The sequence below is a fragment of the Saprolegnia diclina genome (assembly GCF_000281045.1).
Source record: "Saprolegnia diclina VS20 unplaced genomic scaffold supercont1.33, whole genome shotgun sequence".
Classification (NCBI taxonomy): domain Eukaryota; phylum Oomycota; class Saprolegniomycetes; order Saprolegniales; family Saprolegniaceae; genus Saprolegnia; species Saprolegnia diclina.
This window is the reverse complement of record NW_008246100.1, coordinates 85,053-105,060: the sequence shown is the minus strand read 5'-3', so window position 1 is coordinate 105,060 and position 20,008 is coordinate 85,053. Positions and strand designations below refer to the sequence as shown.

The window sequence follows — 20,008 nt, the reverse complement described above, 5'->3', positions numbered from 1 at the left end:
AAGCAAAAAGTGAAGCGACGATGGGGCTGGCGAAGCGCGTGCCCGAGATCCTCGGGCTCCTCTTCACGGCAACGACCGGCTCGCTCTTCTACTGCCTCGCGTTCTCCAAGTACATTCGGAGCAGCGATACCGTCAACAACATGCTCGGCTACAACACGGCCGCGCTCGCCTTGCACCAGCGCATGCTGCCGTACTTGGACTTGGACGCGCTGTCGGCTGGCTACGGCACGCCCATTACGTATGCTATGCTCAACATGAACGAGACGGGCATCTCGATGCGCATGCGGCTCTCGGCGGCAACATTAGACCTCAACCACATGGTGACGCCGGGGTCCGCGCTCTTCTTCTCCAACATGGCACTCGCAACCCTCGGCCTCAACGTCACTTCGTTTCCAGTCGCTTGTGCATGGGCGACCAATACGACCAAAGGCATTAGCGTCACGACCAAGTACTCGACGTCGATGGCCGGCAAGCCCAACGCCGGGGTCACGTGGGCCGGTATCAACAACCTCCCGACGACGATCAAGGCGACGACCAACATCGCGACGCTGACTGCGATGGTTGTTGACGCGGTGAACGGGCGTTGTCAGTACAACCTCAAGCTCTTCCACAACGAAGCGTTCGAGCTATGGACACCAACGATGATGAGCTTCAACATTTACGAGACCAATCTGCAAGTGATCGACACGGGCGCTCGGCCGCTCAAGTGGACCTTCAACCCGAACGAAGCAACGTTTAGCTGGTTCTTTTACCGGCCGCGGTCGAGCGAGTTCAACAACGTTGCATTGGCGTCGCAGCTCTTGACGATCGTCATCATCCTCTCCGGGTTTGTCCGGCGCGTGTCGTTCTCGACGCCGTCGGGGCACAAGAAGAGTCTCTTTCGCTTCTCCGTCGACCCGCTCTCGTCCCAAGCCAAGTACTACAACGCCGGCCTCGTCAACTTTCTCGAAGTTTACATCATCGTGGCCGACCGGTACATGTTTTTTCGAACGGTGAACGCTCTCGACTTCTTCATGGCCAACGACTGGGGCTTCTCGCGCTGGCTCATGTACTTCAACTACGCCAACCTCATGGGCAGCGTGTTTTGGTTCGTCCTCGGCATGCACAAGGCCATCGCGCTTCTGCTCTATGGCATCTCGTCCGTCTCGAAGCGGACGATGGCCATCAAAGCCAAGAAGCGCCGGCGTCTCAGCCACGTGCGCTACGATTCGCATGGCGCTCGAAAGGCCGACAAGAAATCGCCCTCGCGCAAAACGAGCAAGTCCAAACCCGTGGGATCGGGCTTCAACTCGTTCACGGGCATCGAGCCCCGCGAGTACTCGGGCAGCTTCCAGCGCGAGACAACGTCCGAGTGGATCGTGCTGGTGAAGGAGGCAACGCGGCCCCGCCCCGACCTCATCCTGGCGTGCATGCTCCTCTTCCCGTCAGTCTATTATGCGGGCTTCTTTGGCGGCGCGACGGCGTGGGCGCCACTGAGTACACTGAGCTACTCGGCGCTCGGGAGCAACCTCGGCGCGGACCTCATGATGTGGAATTTGATCGTGTGCGCTGTCGTGACGTTGCCCCTCAACGGGTTGTATCTGATCTGGGAATACCGCGGGATGGCGGGCAATGGCTGGGTCCAGTTGCGCCAGCCTGCGCGCGCGTACTACAACGATATCGTGCTCCTCAAGCCCAACGAGCGCCTTGCGGTTGTGACCGAAGGCCAGATCGACTCGATCTTGGGCATCATCAAGCTCTCGATGACAAAGCGCCGACTCCAGAAGCTCGGTGAGACGGTGCAAGTTGCATACTCGCTAACGATCCACGAGGTCATGCACGACTATGTCATAAGCGAGCTCGAGGCCATCTTTACGGTGTTTTTGGCGGTCGATATTGAGGCCACGTACGGCTGCCTCGTGCAGCACCCGGTCGGCCCCAACCCGTTTTACAAATACCCCGTCTGTGAGATCAGCAACTACCGCCACCGCGGTGTGCTCCTCACGTGGCCGCGACCGACCAAACCTGGCATTGACGAGTGGGATTTTCAGCAAATGTTTCTCAAGCGCATCCATCTCGTCGGCTCGTCCAACAACCCGACGTTCCTCGGTCATGACGCTTCGGTCGCGATCGACGAGACGACGGCAGTTGGTGACGACGTCGTCGCAGCCACCGAGCTCCCAATGGCGAGTCGCAGCAAGGTCAAAGCACTGCCCGAGCTCAAGAACCCGCCGCGGTTGCGGTCGAGCGAGGCGGCGTTGGATCAGCGCACGGTCACCGACTCGTTTGCGTCACCACTTCGACGCACTGTGTTTGAAGCCAGTGAGCTGAACGTCGAAGGCCCTGACGGGAACAGCGACGATCCCGAGGTGACAACAACGCCCGTGTACGCTGCCACGTCACTCTGCGAGTCGTGACTAGCGTGAGACAGAGCGCGAATTCTCGTAACGTTATATGAATATATATACTAGTATGTATATGTACATTGAATGATTAGTACGTGTTCTCTAGCACCAAATATGCAATCATGCTGAGCCATCTCGTTCGGCGACAACCTGTCTGCGACTGTTCTTGGGCTTCTCGGAAGTCGAAGATCGCAACGATCCGTGTCGTTTAATAGCTCAAAAACAATGTCCGATACAAAACCCGAGTATAACGGTATTAAAAAGAGGCAAGATTTCGGACTCGGTGAAACTGCTGGTATTTTTACTCGGCGGCCATTTTGATTTTCATCGACCGCGGAGGATGAACGACCGCCTCGCAGAGCTCACGGGTACGACGCGATGCGACCGCGATGCATGACCGCCATGTAGGCAAGAGCTCGGATGTGACGATCGACGTCTCCGAGGTAGATGATGCGAAAGCTCCATGGAGACGATGGTTCATGCTCGTGTAGGCCTCGAGGTAGACCGTTCTCCATGCATGTGCCCGTCGCCACGGCGCATGTAGCACGACCGAGATCACGCGGCCCAAGTTTATGGAAAAGTTCTTTGTCGACGTCGAAGACATGCAGGCTGACCTGAGCAAGATCGGGTAGATGCACCTGGCTTCGACCTAGCTTCCACCATGATCCTAGGCTCGCGACCGACCGCATTGGCGAGCTTAACCACCAAGCCTTGCTGGCGACTGCCGCCGGCGAAGAGCAGAGTACGAAACCCTCGCTCTTGACTGTCGCCATATGATCACGGCTTGTAGCGATTAGCCAGGAGCTGTGCTTGGTCATCGACAACAGCAACAAGATTGCTGCCCACGCCAAGGTCCATCGACGCTCCTTCTTCGTCGCTCATGCAGCGGCGTCCAGGGCATGCTCGAGCTCATCAAGAAAGAGTCGGTCGAGAAGAAGAAGGACAAGACGGTCGCGGCCTCGGAGATCCGGTACCACCAATGTGTCCTGCTACTTGGAGACTAATTGTGGTCGTCAGGATTCGAGACAACATGTCGACGACGCTCACGCGCAAGTTTATGGACACCATGAAGGAGTACCAAAAAGCTCAGGTATGACTTCGTACATACTACCATAGATGAATGTCAATGTATCAAAATAGCAAAAATTCAAAGCCGACATGAAGAACAAGGTCAAGCGGCAAGTGCAGATCGTCAAGCCAGATGCGTCCGAACAAGAAATCGATATGGTCATGCGGTCGGCCGACCCAGGTACGACGCGATGCACGTCGCAGCACTCATACGGACGACGACGTAGGGGCGATCTACCGCAGTGCGATCCTGCAAGGGAGCGCCGAGAGCATCAAGGAGGTGTACATGAACTGCCACGACAAGTACCAAGATGTGCTCAAGCTCGAGCAAAGTGTGGCCGAGCTGCACCAAATGTTCCTCGACCTCGCGCTCCTCGTCGAGCAGCAAGGCGAGATGCTCGACCAGATCGAGTTTCAAGTCAAAGCGGCCTCCAACTACATTGAGGCTGGCAACAAGGAAGTGTCGAAAGCGATCCAGACCCAGAAGAGCATGCGGAAGAAGCAGTGCTGCCTTCTCGTGTTTGGGCTTGTCCTCATCCTCATAGCGGTCGTTGCTGCCGGTGGCTTCAAGTAGACACGCAGTCGCATGTAATACGTGTCGTGTTGGCTCTTTCATGCCTCGTTTGGTGTCGCAGAGATGTATGGTCTACGCCTCCTTGATCGCGCCCTTGAACACTTGGCCGAGCGCCGCCTTGAAGCAGTCGATGTTGTAGTCGATGATGCCTTGCTTGGTGAAGTTCTCCGAGCGCAGAAGGCACACGAGGGCGAGGTAGCTAGTCGTGCGCATGAGCCGTCCGCAACCAACGTGCCATCAGGTGCGTACTTGTTGACTTCGCGAAGGTAGAGCACCATGCCGTTGTTGAGGCGGATGACCGACGACGACTCGGCGTCGTAGGCGAGGCCGTCGCCATCACCGTCTTCCTTCATGCTACGCGAAACATGAGACTTGGAGTTGATCCTAGAGGACACTGGGATACCCATAGATGCACGAGACGTCAATGACCACGTCGATCATGTCGCTGCAGAGCTCGTACGACTGCATGTCGACCGGGTTCGAGTCCGTCGCGATGTAGACCTTGCTGACGACGTCAAAGAGGAACGATTTCTCCATGTTGCAGCTCGAGATGAGAATGTTGAGGAGGTTCTCGAGCGTCGGCAGCTGCGGAATGAGCTTCTGGACGACCTTGGAGAACGCCTCAAAGATGCTGTGGTCGTAGATGCTCGTGAGGTAAAAGCTCATGTGGATGTCGAGCTCGCCGTCGTTGATCTCGTCAAGCACCTGCTGCTGGATCTCGCGCTGGCAGTCTGCCGCCCACGATGAGGTTACCATGACGAGGACGAGGAGCGTACCGATCTTGTGGTCGTCCGAGACAAAGAGGTCGCCGTCCACCTTGTGGATGAAGACTTCGAAAAAGATGTTGGGGTTGTAGCGGTGCGCCCGCGTGACCGTATCGTGGAGCCGCGACAGCGCATCCGAGTACGGCTCGTCCTAGATACACCCTTCTATGCATCCTGCAGATATCGTCGTCGCTACCTGCGCGTCAATCACAAACACAATTGCGCCGCAGTTGCCAAAGATCATCTCTTCGTTCACGAGCTGGCCACCGTAGACCAAGTCGTCTAGGCAAGGTATAGTGAGCCTGCTCTGGCGAGAACGTCGAACGCACCTTTGAACTCAAAGTCGCCGGGGAAGTCCCAGATCTGGAACTGCACGAACGAGTTGTTGGCAATGTACTTGATGTCGAGCGTGTTCGTGCCCTCGAGGAAGAGCGTCTCGTGCGGCGACATCTTGTGGAAGACGACGCGCTGGATGCTCGACTTGCCGCTCCTACGCCACATGACCATCGTGCGTCGGCGAGGTGCAGGCGCACCTTCGAAGGCCCATGAGGAGGATGCGCGGCTTGTTCTCGCCGCTCAGCGACCCGCTCTCGCCGTCATCAAATCTACGGCAGCGTCATCGCGATGGCCAGTAGTGGCGGCAGTACCCTTGCGACATGGAGTAGCCATCTACAAGAAGAGCATGAGCCGCCATGTTCCATCGCATGCGCCTGCCACGTACACGAGTTGTCGCCCCACGCCATGTCCATCGTCGACCTTGCGCTTCCTTCTTGACTGAGGATTGCCGCAAGTCCGCTTCCGGATACAATCCGGAAAACATTCACTATTCACGAATTTCTATGCCCACACGATTTAAGTGCATTGGACGGAATAGTGTTATATTGGCGGGTCCGAGCAGCTTCGCACAGCATCTCGACAGCCACAGAGAGATACCAAGCAAGCCTTGGCACTTCTTGCCCCAAGCTCTACTATCCTGCGTAGCGCTCCCTAACTCGATGCCACCGGAAACCTCGCTAGGCTTCCTCGCTCGACAGTTTGGCTAAACCCACCCAACTTGAACCCAGTGACGAAGGACTATATTACCGAAGTGTCTGTCGATGACGAGATCCTTGGACGAGAACCATCAAGGGATATAGTTATTATATCCCTTGAGAACCATGGACTATCACTGCTTTCCCAGCTCCTTCCATTCGCAGCAGCTCTGCCGATCAATAATGCGTCGCCCTCGCTCGCGTGGCAACGATGAGGTTGGGTTCTTCTAGACTTGCGAGAATTCGTTCCGGGAGAACTCGGTGCGGGCGGCGCCACGGACAAAGCATGGCCACGGCGGGCACGAATAAATTAGGCGCTTACGTCATCCGGTGGCGCTTGGTGGACGGCGGGTACGGGTCGTCGTCGTTCTCGACGTCCGTCATGTCCATGGCGCCGTGCGAGTCGGGCGACACGATTGTCATTTGCTCAATCTCGTGCTCGAGGCCACGCCCGCGCTTCCGGGGTCCGTGGACGTTGCGGTAGCGCGGGTGGCGCGCAAAGAGCAGACCAAAGTGAATGCCACCTTGGAGCGTGAGTTGCACCTACGTTGGCCGTCAGCGTTTTTGCATGGAACAAGCCATGCCTACATCGCGGCGAAAGGCCTGGGGACTATGGCGGAACGCATTCGCGGCCGCTTCATTCATGGGAAACTCGATGCTGGGTTCAATAAAGATGAGCTAACGTGCGTATATGATAATGGTCGGGTCGAGGAAAGGCGAGAGATGCACCTGAAGGCCAAGCAAGATCGTATTGATGCTCAGGACCGGACGCCAGTCCTTGCCGAGAATCGCAAACATGACGCGGCCCGTATGCAGGTCAATGTTCGGGTGCCAAATGCGGTCGAGGCTAAAGACGACAGGCGCTACGAAGAAGAGTCGAGACGATGAGCCGCGGTGGCGCAGCATGATGTACCGTGGAACGGGTACGCCTTGGGGATCTCGATGCGAAACTTGAAGTCGCCATTGGCGTACGCGCTGGCATGGTCCGTGATCGCGATCGTGATGAGGATACGGAGCAGGTTGTCCACGCCGTCGGGGAACTCGATCTGGGTCGTCGCATGCTCGACGGCGAACTTGCCCTTGGCCAGCTAGTACATGGCGGGTGAGGCCTCGTCATGGCGCCAGCGGTCTACCTCGTTCAGGTCCTTCCGCACGCGGAGCGTCGCTAGGTCCAAGCGCGAGCACATGTCCGTCTCCTCGTCGCTCAATTCCGGACTGGTTGCTCTGCGCGATAGTGTGGCCGAGTGGTGGTTTTATTTCCGCTCGTGGCGCATTTAATGTCGCTTGATACAATTATCAAGTGACTGTTGGATCCTTTTATTATTATTATTGTACGTTGCATATTTTTATAAACGGAGATTTCAGAAAAAGCTCACCGTTGCCCTGGACCATGCAGCTTGGATCCTGCAAGGCAAGATGACGACCTCCCCGAGCATGGCGCATGGTCGACCCGCAGCGATAGCCCTGCTGGCGAGGCAAGGCGAGCGCGGCTGCATGCGCTGGCAACGGCGGCTGCGATGGCTGGCGGACCATACCTGGAGCGTGAGCTGGCAAGGTGGCAGCACGTGCTGCTGACGACACGCCGCTTACTAGCATGCGGTGTCGTGCAAGATGCGCTCGATCTTTTCCGTGACGTCGCGACGCTCGGCCAACGTCTGTCGAGCGATGCTGAGAACGCCATGATCGGCTCCATGGCCGTTCTGGGCTTGGTGTTGCAGGTCGTCATGGCGTTGGTGCGGGGGCAAGGTATGGTCGTTCAGTGGTGGCAAGAGGGTTGGCGAGAGCGGTGGCAGTCGCCCTCGTCGCTTGGGCGTCGACCGGCATTCGTGGGAAGCAAGCACCGCCGCGGCTATGGACACGTTGCAGCTCGGGCAGACCAGCGGTCGTTCGGGGCACAAGTGCGTCTCGTGGCTCTCTAGCTTTATTCTGCGCACTCTGGCGCCGCACCCCAGGCGACAGAGCACGCTGTCGTCACTTACGCTGGGCGCCACGAGGGGTAGATCCGGCGACACGAGGATCTGCGCCGGAAAGAGCGCCGTGTCGCCACCCGCGGCGGGCACGTGCACGACCGGCGGTCCCGACCGGGGCCTCAGCGGCTCTACAAGTGGCATCGCGACCGGTGGTTCTGCATCGCCAGAGACATGCGCGGTCCAGCGCGCCTTGTACGCAGTTGCGCTGGCCGCCTCGATCTCGGCCGCCAACTCGGCAGGCGACGGGTCGGCGGCGCCGTCGTTTCGCCGTTGTTCGTGAACCATCTGGAGCGCGTGGGCCGTGACCTTGCCAGGGCGGATCGGCGAGACGACCAAGCTGGACGTGTCGACGGGCTGCACAAGCGCACCTTTGCGCGTGAGTCGTGTGACGCCGGCGACACCGACCGCGGCGGCCGCGCCCCACGACACGGTCTCGGCCCCGAGCATCTCGAAGATGCCTGTGCTGTTGAGAAGCACGGTGGCGAGCAGCGGCAAGACGCCCACGCGCAGAAGGATGCCGATGGGCTCGGTCACGAGGTGCGTGAGCACCAAGCCGGCGACGACCGACCCGACCCAGTGTAGCGCAACGTTGGCGCCAATGAGGAGCGAGAAAAGCAGCACAAAGTAAATAGCAAACGCTGCGACCCCGGCGCACATGCCATACAGAATATAGTGTACCCACGGCGGGAAAACGGGCGCCTCGATGCGGCTCGCCTCTTGGCGCAAAATGGTGTTGTAGAGCGCGCGCGCTGGCGCTGAGAGCGACCGCACCTTGGCTTGCTCGGCCTCGTAGCGCTGCCGCTCGTGCAAAGGAAGCGCGGCCAGTCGCCGGGCCTCGGTCGCCTCGAGGTACAGCTGCAGTCGCTTGCGGTACCGAGCTAGTCCGTGGAGGTGCTGTACGATCTCTCGCTCTTGCGCCGCAATGCGCTGACGCTCCTCGCGCTCGATGTGCGCTGCGTACGCCCGGCTCTGCTTGAAGCGCTTCACGACCGACTGGAGCATCGCCGTTGCCCGCTGGACGCGCGCCACTTTGTCGATCGAGTAGCGTCGCGAGCGGCGGTGCAACACAAGCCGGCGTCGGAACGAAATGCGGTGCGTTAGAAGCGCGCGCGCTTCGAGGAGCTCGAGCTTGGCGTTCTCGACCGCAGTCGCCATACGCTGGACCATGGCCTGCGCGTCTTCAATGTACGCGTCGGCGCTCGCGAGCACCGTGCGCGCCCATGCGACAAGGCTCCGCGCGACCCGCACCTCGTCTGCCGGAATCGGACCGAGCGATTTCACCGGCAGCGAAGCAATGTGCGCTACCGCTGCCTCCAAATGTTGCGAGGCGGCGCGAAGCGTCGCTTCAGACAGGGCCGCGGGCTCGACATTGGTTAGCTGCGCGTGCAGTGTCTTTTGCCCCCACATGGCCAAGAGCATGGGCAGCGCCGCGTCAGAAACCACCTCGACCACCGGCACCTCGTCCTCGGTCGACGCTTGTACGGCGACTTTGGCCGACCGCCGGGCGTCCTGCATGACCCGAGCAACGTGCGCTGCACCGGCGTCGACAACGTCGCTAGCATCCGAGTCCGCGCGGTTGGAGACGAGAGAATGCACGGCCATCGACACATGGCCGGCGAGCGTTGGCATGCCGTTGGCCTCGAGAACACCGACGCGTCGCAGATGCGACAGCGCGATTTGTAAGTCGCGGGACGGTATATTCGCAGCGAGCTCTGTGAAAAAGACAATATAAAACCGAGTTGCGACCCAAAAGGAATGTGTAGTTGTTAGTACCTTGGTGGTCGCGCTTGCGGATGCAGTATTGCGACTCGTCGACGGGGTTCCCGTAGGCGTCGACTTGAACTTCAACGATCGTCGTGTCGTCTTCGAGCTGGAGGCGCAGCACGTACTGGTCGCGCGCACCCGACTTTTTAAACAGCAAGATGAACTAGCAGCTAGTGAATACCTCTACTAGCCACACGACAATGTACCGCGATCGTCACGGGAAGCATGCAGATGGACGAGACGGTGCCACTGACCACAGTCGTGCCCGCGTTTGGCGTGAGCGCGCGCAGCTTGTACAGGATCGCATTCATGAGCAGCTCACTCATGGCCGCTGTGAAGAGCACCATGACGCGCTGGGGTCTACGTACAGTTCATCGTGCTTTCTTCTGTTTGCCAAAAGGGAAGAACTGACCTCGTGTAGTGCGGGTCGTAGTGGAAGAACATCTCTAGCACCTTGTGGTTGTCCTTGAGACCTGCCCAAACGCTCTTGCAAAATGCGCGGAGTCGCGCGCGGCGGGTCGGTGCGACCACGAACTCCGGTGGTTCGTACAATTTCGGGGGCACGTAGAGGTGCTGGGCGTCGTCGCGCCGGCGCCGCTGCTCTTTGGCAAACACCAGTGCGTCGTGGGCATCCCACTGCAGCGACAAGTGCAAACTGAGAAGGTACAGGCCGCAAAAGACGCCGAGGGTGATGGGAACCGCAGCGTTGGCCTCGATGAGCTCGGGCGTAATGCGCACACTGAGCGTCTCGACAACTTGGAGCTGGACCGCGTCAAAGGCTTCAACAATCTGGGTGCCAAAGTCCGTGAGGTGCGTGCAGTTGCAAGTGATGGCGTCCGTGTCGTCGGCAACGACAACACAACCGTCGGAGGCCCACGCCCGCGCCTACGACCACCGTTGGAACCGCCCAATTGTGTAGAAGCGTTGAGTTACCGAGGCATTCCAATACTGACAGCTCGGCACGTGGCGACGACGAGGACAGGTGTACTGAATCGTATAGTTGGCCGATCCGTTGCAGGCCAATATCGTGGGCTCGGCGCACGGCGTGACGATCGTCTCGTTGCTGCCAACGACACAGTTGTACGACGCCGACACTCGAGAAGGAACGACCGATGGAACCTATTCCAGTGCTCTAAGATTGATCGGCGAGAGCGTACGCAACCTGCGGCTGCAGCTTGGCCATGCGAATCTGCATCGGGCGTGAGAGGTTGGCGACCGAAGCCGGTGTTGTCGCATAGTCGCAGTACATATCGATGCCAAGAACACCGGATGTGAGGGATGCGTTGTCACTCGATGCGTACAGGTTGCGTCGGAAGAGCTTCATGTGGGTGTCAATGGCTAGCGTGCAAGTCGATGCCAACGGAAGCCCCGCGGGCAAGGTGAGACTTGTCGTAGCCGCTTGTTGAGCGATTTGGGAAGTCATTTGCGGCACGCTCAAGGTGCTTCCTGCCGCTGCCAACGCCGGATGTACGCGTCGCACGGCGAGACGCAAATTGGGAGTCACGAGTGTTGCCGGCGCCTCGCCAGGCACAGCCGAGACGAGGAGCGCTGTCGCCAGCATATCAACGACGGTCGAGGCGCTGTCCGTGAATATTGTCGCTCCAGAGAGCTCGAGAAGGCTAGAGATTGTGCCGCCAAGCGTGGTAAGCGCTGTCGACGACAAGAGCGTCATGGAAGACGGTGCCAGCACGTCTAGCAACAAACCAAAGGTCTGCGCTGCCTGGCTTGACGAGAGAAGGTCGGCGTTGGCGGCGATGCTGTAGAGCGCGGCACTTTGCTGCTCGAGGCTTTCGACGGTGGGGTTGATGGACAAGGCCGCGGTCGCCACCGCGTTGAGCAGGGAGCCGAGCGCGGCTTGCTGGGCCTGCAACGTCTCTGCCGATGCACTGCAGTCGTGGGCAAACCTATCGACAAGTCGCGAACGATGTGGCGCAAGACCGTATGATACCAGTTGGCGGTACAGACGCAAGATGCGACGCAGTTGGCGTCGGTCGCATGGCACGCGGGAGGATCCAGAGCGCACGAACCGTGACCCGAGCATACTGCTTGGCCCGTCGTCGAGCAGACAGCGTTGGGGTCGACAACTGCCGAGGGCAGCGCGGCAGCGAGCTGCGTCGCGGTGCTCAACACCGCGCTGGGATCGTCGTGCAAAGCTTTTGCTTCCAGGGACGTGGCTTGTGAAAGAACGACCGTCGATGCAGTGGGGAGCGCGGCCACTTGGATCGTTGCATACTCTTTGGCGACAGCGCCAAATACATCGACAACGTACCCGACGATCGTCACCGACCCGTTGACACCCGCCGGCAAAGTCGTGATCCATGACGTCGTCAGTGAGTACTCGCAGAGAGGAACTTCAACCGCGCCCGTCTACCACAATGTGATAACCTGACTCACAAACGACATCGTACGTCAGTAGGGAGACCGCGAATGTACTTGAAGGCAAAGCGAAGGGGCAAGGCGACGCCGACCCAGTTGCGACTGGTCAGCGTGAACACCGTGGTGAGCGCAACGCCCGACGTCGGCGTCACCGCCACCTATGCAATATGAACCTCAGCTAAAGACGGCATGGCGTCGGCGAACCGAGCCGCTGGTTGGTAGCGCATTGGTCGTGAATGACATCGACGCGGTCGCAGTTTGCCCGAGCGAATCGGCGCCGGTAAAGAGGAACGTGTATGTTTTCTGCGGCTCTAGCGCGCCTGGCCGCAGCACCATCGTCCACGACGTCTAATGTCACGCTCGTTGGACCTCGCTTTCCATAGAATCGATGTACGCTGGGTACGGCAAAAAAGGCCGTCGCAAGTTGCCCGCTGGCGTCGTTGGCCACCGACCATGCACCGATGGGCGCCGGATCAACGCTGTTGCGCACATTGCCTTGCAAGAGGATCTTGAAGTTTGCATTCAAGTTGGCTTGGTTGAGCGGAGCAATCTCCACCATCGGTGGCGTCCCCGCAACGACAGTAATGGTCGTCGACGTCGACTCTTGTCGGTTCGTGTTGGCGTCCGACACGGTGAGCGTCACGAAAAGCGTCGTGCCGACTGCCAAAAAACTCTTGGGGACCACCGGTGTCGTGCCGTTGAGCAAGGCCAGTAACGCGCCGGTTGAGGGATTCGTGCAGTTCCAGAAGAACGTCAACGGCGGATTCGAGCCAACTGCATCGGGATCATGCGACAACGATCCGTTCAGGACCAGGTCGACGCCGGCCCCGACTGTGCGACTGGAGCCGCCGACGATGGTTGCGACGAGGCCCGAGCGAACAATTTCAAGCGCTACGATCGCCGTATTGGTACCGCCACTGGAGGTCGCTGCTTGAAAGGACACGGTGTAAGTCCCAGGTGGCAAGCTGCGCGCCGGCCAAATGACCTGGCGCGGGTTACGACTCGTCGACGTCGGCGCTGCGGCTTCACGAATCGTCCACGACAACTGCAGCGCTGCAGAATCCGAGCTACTCGAATTGCACGTTGGGGCCACCGCGACGCCCGACAAGACAATTGGGTTTGAGTAGGCCACACGCACCGCGCTCGGCCCGTCCATGTACACGGAGGGCAGCGCACTCGTCGACTTGGTCACGAGTAGCGTGGACGCCCCCGAGAGCCCGAAGTAGTTGGTGCAATTGAGGTGAATGCGGTAGCCAACGCCCACGATGAGCTCGGTCGCTGGCACCCGAATCGCCTGCGTCGACGCACTGATTTGCGCAAGCGAGCCGTTGCACGGCTGCTGCGTCAGCTCGACGACACAAGCCCATCGCCACGCCATTGGTCGCCCGCCCGATCCCGAAGTTGCAGTGGCGTCCAGCACCAGATCGTCGCAGGCGCCGAGCGAGGTCGCGCCTGCAATCGACACGACAGGTACGGGCGCATTCAACGGGGGTTGCACGGACACGGTCATGGACGCCATGCTCAGCGTCGATGTCGACGTCGACTTGAGCCCGGCGAGAACGGTGCAGGGTGCTAATGGAACTACAGTGGCGCCGAGGCCGAGGCCTATCACGACTGTACTCGTCGTGGTCCAGGTGCACACGGGCCCGAGACCAAACCTCGCAGTCTCAAAGACGCGGTCGCAGACAAATGATGACGCTGAAAAGCCCGAGAGATCGACGGCCCGTGAGAATGTCACGATCAACGACGCGCCCGAGTCGGCAAACATGGCCGAGAGGAGACGCGGTGGCGGCGTCATGTCGGGTGCGTCCACGATGGTCACTGCCACGCTTGACGGCGTCAACGCAGCGTACTTGACATCCATCGACGATGCGCTTTGCACCTGGAGTGTCCTAAACAAGCGCATGCCCTTAGCATTAGAGCCTTTCATACAAGGTGAGACGTACGCGAGAAACGGGTTGGTCGACAGCGCAAGGCCGGCGGGCGCCGAAACGACGATGGTCTGCGGCGAGTTCCAGTTGGTACTGCTGAAGACGGCTGTCGTCGGCGTCGTCACGAGCCCGCTCGAGCTGAACGAGACAACCACCGGTCCCGACGGCATGGTGGCCAGCGCGACGGTAAAGACGTCGCCGGCGCCACCCACGCCGACGGCCAGTTGGAGCCGGCCACCGAGCGTCGGGCCCACAAGAACCAGAGCCGACCGATCAATATTACCAATGGTAAAGACCACGGACGGCATCGGCACGTAGGCATACCACGGGTCCGACGTTGACAGCTGCACGCGACAGCGGACGTACACGGTCGGTCGGTCGACGAAATCGCGCGCCGTCCGCATCGCGTAGACAACTGTCGGCGTATATGTGCTGGGGCTCATGGCTTGGGCCGACGGCGGCGCCACCTGGGACGTGTCGTTGCAGACCACGTAGATCCCAAGCGTTGCCTGCGGGCGTGTAAAGAGTGACAGCGTCAGCATCACGACATCGCCCTCGCTGCTAGCGATCGGGGACACGGTGAGGTTGTTGCCGACAAAGTTGGCTTGGACAAGGACCGATGTTGTCGCGGATGTATTGGACGTCGGAACGACATTAGTGCTGCTGAGCCGAAGCGAAAACGATCCGCCGTCGTTGGCACCGATCGTTGCCACGTACAACGGCGCGTTCGGCCGCACGTCAAAGGTGTCGATGCCGTTGCTCGTCGCCGACGCCACGATGTTGAGGTTCGAGCTGTTGCAGCAGACTTGAAACATACTGGCTTGGCCGTGCAGCTGGAAGCGCCAAATGTCGATGGTTGGCGACCGCGCGGTCGCGAGGCTCGACGAAAGAATCGGCAACTGCATGAAGCGACTCGTGAGCGTGTACTGCGTCGGCGCTGCGGTGAGAAGAGGCGCGTGGGCCACTGGAAGAACAGGAAACGAGGTGCTGATGCTGGCGTTGGCAATGCTGCGGGGATAACTATAGGCTGCAATCTGGGCGACGGCGACGCACGAGATAGCAACGACGCCGCTCCCGATCGGCACGAGCTGCACCGACAGCGTCGACGACGTCAGGTCCCACTTTGGAGGACCAGATGCACTTGCTGCCGCAGGGATTATCGAGCAGGCAACCGAAACAACCTCGATCATCGAGTGGTTTTGCACAGTCATGGGTAGTACAAGTGCGGCGCCCTCAAGAATGGCCCTTGTAGGGGTCTGTAGGCGTAGTACGGGCGGCGAAGCGACGGGGTAGACCGTAAACGTGACGGGCAGTTCTTGTATAAATGCGACACCCGAGCAGTTGGCCGTGGCTATCACCGTCAAGTTGCTCGCACCGACGGCATTTGGGCTTAGAAAGGCAGCGACGTTCAGCACAAGTGCATTCGAGCTGCTCGGAAACGCGATGGTGGGTGCCATAGTCGAGTTCAAGTCGACGCGGTCGCAGGCCGAGCAGGACCATGTTAAAACAACGGTGGTCGTCGGATCGACCACTGAGACGGCGATGGTAAATGTGAGCGGGTCGCTTGAGTAGAGAGCCCAGGGTCCCCACACCGAGTCGTTGTGCGGGACGACAACCGCCAGCACCGGTGTTTGCGCGGTAGGTAACACCGACACGTTGAGCGACCGGACGTGCACTGAGCTCGACACGATTTGGCCCGCGACCGCATGGCTCCACAAGACGACGACGGTGGTCGATGTCAGCTGCAGAGTTGTTGTGCCGTAGGCGTAGCGAGTCCACTGGAGAGCCACCGGCGCAAGCGTATTCACCTCACTGCCTAGCGGTGGCGTGACAAATGATTGCGATACGACCACTTGGTAGATGACGTCAACGGCTGGGTCAGTGGGCTGTAGTTCCACTGAGGACGCTTCCGTGTTGTTGATATTGAGCACAGGCGTCTGCAGCGCTACCGATACGTCGGTTGTCGCGGTCCATTGCGTGGCGGTTGGCGGCGTCGGCAACAGAATGGACACGTTGAACAGTTGCTGCACCGGTGGCGAGACTTGAACACCGTTCGTTGTCGTGAGCATGACGGCAAGGCCAAAGATACCGACGTACGACGCGTCGATGATCACCGTCAGCGTCGCACCGGGTACTGGGTTCAAAAACAAACATGTTTGGTAGTCGGTGTCGGCGACCACCGAGACCCCGTTGCACGCAACGACGGGCACAACTGTCGGTATGACAAGCCGAGCTAAAAATGACACATCCGCATCCTGCGTCCCAGCGCTCTGCAGCGTCACGTGGAGCGCGCGGTCGACGACGGCGATACTTGCGTCAAGGGTCGGAGGCATCAGTTGCAGCGAGACAAAGAGCCGCGAACGCGAGAGCGAGTGCAAGCTGTTGACATCGTTGTAGAACGCCCAAAAGAGCGTGTCGTAGCCGGTGAAATTCACGCGCGGCCAGAGCAAGACCGACGTGGTGCCACTGGGGATGGTAAATCCCACGATCGACGCGGTTGTCGGCAGCAGCACGGGGCGCAGGACGACACCGTTGGCAACAACCTACGCCGATAAGTTCTTTCGTAGCTCGTCACTCTCATACTCGCACCATTTCGATCGACTGCATATGTGAGAGATCCCAGAGCGCAACAGACGCTGCAGGTGGGATGGCCACCGACACGAAGCGGGAACCGTTGCCAGATGTGGTCACGGACTCTGGCATGGGCCACGGTGGGGAGAAGAATGTCCGGCCGTAGACCAAAAGCATCACGGACGTCGTCGCGACACTGGCGCGACCCGACGATGCCACATAGCTTGAAACAGCGATCGGCACCTAGCAAAGAGGCTTGAGGACGCCACGCAGCTGTGAATGAATCGCTACCTCTGCAATCCCGCTGAAACTGGCATCGGCCTGCAGCGTTAGCACGACGGTGGCGGTGGCGAGTACACCATCAAACGTCCACGTGATACCGTAGTTCCAGAGGACACTCTGCCGAACAAGCATTTGACGCACGACGCCCGTCGCACCCGAGCTCGAGATGCCTGTCGGCAGCGACATCGTTAACGACACATCTTGCGCCGTCGAAAAGTTTGAGACAGAAATCGCGACGGCCGTCGGGACTCCTGCCGTGGCTTCAACAAACGACATGTTGCTGGTGAGAACGGGCGTGACGAGGCGTACATGGCGATGGATCGATACTGCATAGGCACTTGTATCGTAAAGGCTCGGCAGCGCCAAGCACGTACTGATCGTTGTGGCACTAAGGCAGGCGGTGCTGTACGCAGTGAGCCGCAGCAAGAGAGGAAGCGTCCCCAGAGCTGTGGCGGTTGGTGTCACGAGAAGCGACCCATTGAGGCTGCCGTTCGGGGCCAGCAAAACCGCGCACGTTCGCTGGCTCACCAAAGGCACAAGTACCGACGTGGCAGAGATGTTGTCTTGCCACACGAGCTGAGCGATCCAGTTGAGCGGCCCCGTGAGCTGCAGCCAAAATGGCGATGACAGCGTCGCGACGGCGAGAGGTATTTGAAGGGGCGCGTCGCCTTGCTCGACGTTCCACACCGCTTGCGGTAGTCGGAGGAGGCTCGGCGCCAGCGTTGCTAGCACCAACACTGTCGCTGTTGACGTCGCTCGCACGCTACCAAGTACGAACGAGCTTTGCACGGTACAGTTGAAGCTTATGGGCAGTGATGTCGTCCACGTATCCCTCCATACCAGCGCTATTTGAAAGGGTGCCGAGAAGGCGCCAACGAGAGCGGAGAGGTCCCCGATGTCAACCGAGTTATTGGTGGTGAGGTTGACACTTGCCACGGATGTCATTGCAATGACTTGGACGCCTTGGAGGAGGCTGTGAGGACAAATCATTGACGCTTCCAGCTTGTAGCCAGGCGGCGGTGACTCCAACAGCTGCGCAACTTCGACAACAGACACCATGGACGGACTCGCCATGAGGGACGTGGTCGTCAGCGGCAGCACGGGCGGCAATAGCTGAGCTTGCGTCAACCACGCTAGCCAAAAGAGGGTGTAGAGTAGCGCGCTCTGGCTCTGCATGGTGCTGCCGCCTTTCGCGCTCGGCGGTTTCGATCTTAAAATGCAATCGCGATGCAAATTTTGAGTCTGTTCGTAAAATGTATGAATGAACTTAGAAGATGCATCTGCTGTATAATGTATAGCTGATCCATTTGCATCACGGTTCATCAACTCTCACTCTCCGATATAGTATTTGCCACATTAAACTCTACGATTTAGAGGTCCATAGAGTTCTTACTCGGGCGCGTCGTTGAAGTTCATATCGTCCATGAGATACTGCATCAGGTCTTCTTCGTTTTCGATCGCGCGCGCTGACTCGAGCTTTACGAACGGTACTTTTGTACTCTTGTGTACCGGTGGCCGATGAATGGTGCTTTCCACTATGATTGGCGGTGTCGTCGTCGACGGCTCGGTCTCGAGGTCCAACGAGCTCAGAAGCGTGTCGACGAGTGCCGCGTTCTCATCTTCAATCGTTGCGGCAGCTTTGTTGCTTGCGAAGCGAGAAGTCGACTTGGTCGGCGAAAGCGACCCGTCCAAGGAGACGCGAATGAGCACAACAGACGTGTTGTCTTCGCCGCCGCACGCCGTGACGCAGTGGTTGGCGAGCTCTCTTGCAATGAGCTTCAGCGGCTTCAGCGCCTTGAGCCCGGCCCAAATAAAGTTGGCGACGTCGTTGTTGTCCATGACCGAGTAGAGTCCGTCGCAAGCGACGACAAAGACATCGTCGCCGTCCGGCGAGATGGACCACTCGGAGATCTCGGGCCACGCGGCGAGCGACGAGCCAAACGCGCGCTTGATGTCAGCATCGCCAAAGGCCCGCGTGACCGTGAGCTGTCCAAACGTCCGGTCGTTTTGAATAAAGCCACCTAGAAACATTGATACTTTTCTGAAGGTTTGAAACACAACGGTACCGCGGTCGGTGATGTACGCCTTTTCTTCAACGTCCGAGCACCGGTGGTCGCGCGAAATTTGAACCACGCAGTCGCCGCGCAACAGGAGCGCTCTAGTCAATCACTAGTATGGACATGTCTCGTCCATGTGTGCGCTCTTACCGCGAGTCGCCAACGTTGACGCAGTACATCTTGTCCAGACCGTCGTAAAATAGTCCGATGAGCGTGCTCCCCGACCTGAACAGACATTTTGCGAGCCGATCGCCGAGAGAATGCAGATTACGTGTCGTCGTAGGGTGCATACGCCTCTTCAAACCGGTGGTCGAGACTGAGGCACGTAGCGTACAGAGCCTCTCTGCACAAAATCGCATCACAATACCAACGACAGGTTACCTACCGGACCGTCTTGTCCTTGGAAAGCTCAGCACCGAGCGTCGCCTGCACATTGTCGACGAGGAAGCGCGCGCACGTTATGCCGGCGTGGCCGTCCGCGACGCAGTACAGTGCCGGGTGTAGGCCCAGGAGCGAGTCGCCGCCGTTCACGAACGAGTCGACGAGCACGTACATGTCTTCCATGACCGAGCGTGTACCCATTTCGCACGCGACGCCGCTCTCGCAGTGGGCGACCGTCATCTCGGCCGCTTGAATCCGATGCTTCTCCTCGAGGCGGTGCAGCAGCGGGGACCGGAGGTCCCACGGCGCATTCGTGGGGCGTAGCGTCATTCGGAAGGCGTGAAGGACGGTCCCGATCGTATACGACTTGCTCCACCCCTTCTCTGTGCGCTGGAGGAGGTTCATAATGACGACCCGCGATTTGGAATGCACCATCGCGTGCGGCCATGTGCCAGGGCACTTGACGATCGGTGGGAGTGCCCCATAGTGCGCGGTGAAGACAAAGTCGAGCTTGAGCACCGGCGTCGGCAGCGAAATGTCGGGGCCGTCGCGGATCTGCACGACGAGGTGCACGCCGTTGGCGATCGCGAGCTTGGGCGTCGAGAGATCGGGCGACGTTGTGATGATCCATAGCGCGGCTTCATGCTTGACAGCTTCGATCTCGTCGCGGAGGCGGTCGACGCTCTGGCTTGCCATGGCGCCGGAACCAACGACACTCGTTACTCTTTTACGGGTTAAAAATGGCGCGAAACGCATGGGATACATGTTGCTGGTCACCCGACATGATTGCCCCGAGAGGACGTCGCCGCATCATGATCTAGTTGCAGGACTATTCAGTCTTGCTCTCCAGCGGTG

General features: G+C 59.2%; 6 protein-coding genes across 6 annotated transcripts; 2 read left to right on the top strand and 4 right to left on the bottom strand.

Annotated features, from left to right (window-relative positions):
- Positions 1-20: 20 nt before the first annotated feature.
- SDRG_09964 (hypothetical protein) lies at positions 21-2,422 on the top strand (the record flags this gene model as incomplete). The annotated part of the gene is made up of 1 exon (XM_008615931.1): positions 21-2,422. One exon carries the CDS (start codon positions 21-23, stop codon positions 2,394-2,396), a length of 2,376 nt encoding a protein of 791 aa, XP_008614153.1. The 3' UTR covers positions 2,397-2,422.
- Positions 2,423-2,724: 302 nt separating this feature from the next.
- On the top strand, positions 2,725-4,026 carry SDRG_09963 (hypothetical protein; the record flags this gene model as incomplete). The annotated part of the gene is made up of 10 exons (XM_008615930.1): positions 2,725-2,752; positions 2,793-2,827; positions 2,876-2,883; positions 2,929-3,012; positions 3,056-3,126; positions 3,175-3,236; positions 3,281-3,354; positions 3,402-3,474; positions 3,525-3,633; positions 3,680-4,026. 10 exons carry the CDS (start codon positions 2,725-2,727, stop codon positions 4,024-4,026), a joined length of 891 nt encoding a protein of 296 aa, XP_008614152.1.
- An 8-nt stretch (positions 4,027-4,034) lies between these two features.
- SDRG_09962 (Ras-like GTP-binding protein C) lies at positions 4,035-5,592 on the bottom strand. The gene is made up of 9 exons (XM_008615929.1): positions 5,512-5,592; positions 5,438-5,459; positions 5,324-5,395; positions 5,120-5,280; positions 4,987-5,072; positions 4,803-4,941; positions 4,430-4,757; positions 4,276-4,380; positions 4,035-4,225 (listed from the first exon to the last, which is right to left on the bottom strand). Exons 1-9 carry the CDS (start codon positions 5,537-5,539, stop codon positions 4,099-4,101), a joined length of 1,068 nt encoding a protein of 355 aa, XP_008614151.1. The 5' UTR covers positions 5,540-5,592; the 3' UTR covers positions 4,035-4,098.
- Positions 5,593-6,139: 547 nt separating this feature from the next.
- Positions 6,140-7,025, bottom strand: SDRG_09961 (hypothetical protein; the record flags this gene model as incomplete). The annotated part of the gene is made up of 5 exons (XM_008615928.1): positions 6,955-7,025; positions 6,735-6,909; positions 6,551-6,684; positions 6,410-6,499; positions 6,140-6,364 (listed from the first exon to the last, which is right to left on the bottom strand). The coding sequence occupies exons 1-5, from the start codon at positions 7,006-7,008 to the stop codon at positions 6,140-6,142; spliced, it is 678 nt and encodes a 225-aa protein (XP_008614150.1). The 5' UTR covers positions 7,009-7,025.
- A 90-nt stretch (positions 7,026-7,115) lies between these two features.
- SDRG_09960 (hypothetical protein) lies at positions 7,116-17,916 on the bottom strand. Its single transcript, XM_008615927.1, has 12 exons — positions 16,725-17,916; positions 16,452-16,676; positions 13,878-16,405; positions 12,290-13,823; positions 11,964-12,089; positions 11,504-11,922; positions 10,718-11,459; positions 10,489-10,674; positions 9,968-10,440; positions 9,762-9,915; positions 9,565-9,718; positions 7,116-9,503 (listed from the first exon to the last, which is right to left on the bottom strand). The coding sequence occupies exons 1-12, from the start codon at positions 17,889-17,891 to the stop codon at positions 7,411-7,413; spliced, it is 9,801 nt and encodes a 3,266-aa protein (XP_008614149.1). The 5' UTR covers positions 17,892-17,916; the 3' UTR covers positions 7,116-7,410.
- A 111-nt stretch (positions 17,917-18,027) lies between these two features.
- SDRG_09959 (hypothetical protein) lies at positions 18,028-19,872 on the bottom strand. Its single transcript, XM_008615926.1, has 5 exons — positions 19,158-19,872; positions 19,044-19,115; positions 18,923-18,997; positions 18,782-18,873; positions 18,028-18,736 (listed from the first exon to the last, which is right to left on the bottom strand). Exons 1-5 carry the CDS (start codon positions 19,847-19,849, stop codon positions 18,105-18,107), a joined length of 1,563 nt encoding a protein of 520 aa, XP_008614148.1. The 5' UTR covers positions 19,850-19,872; the 3' UTR covers positions 18,028-18,104.
- Between the last annotated feature and the right edge of the window lie 136 nt (positions 19,873-20,008).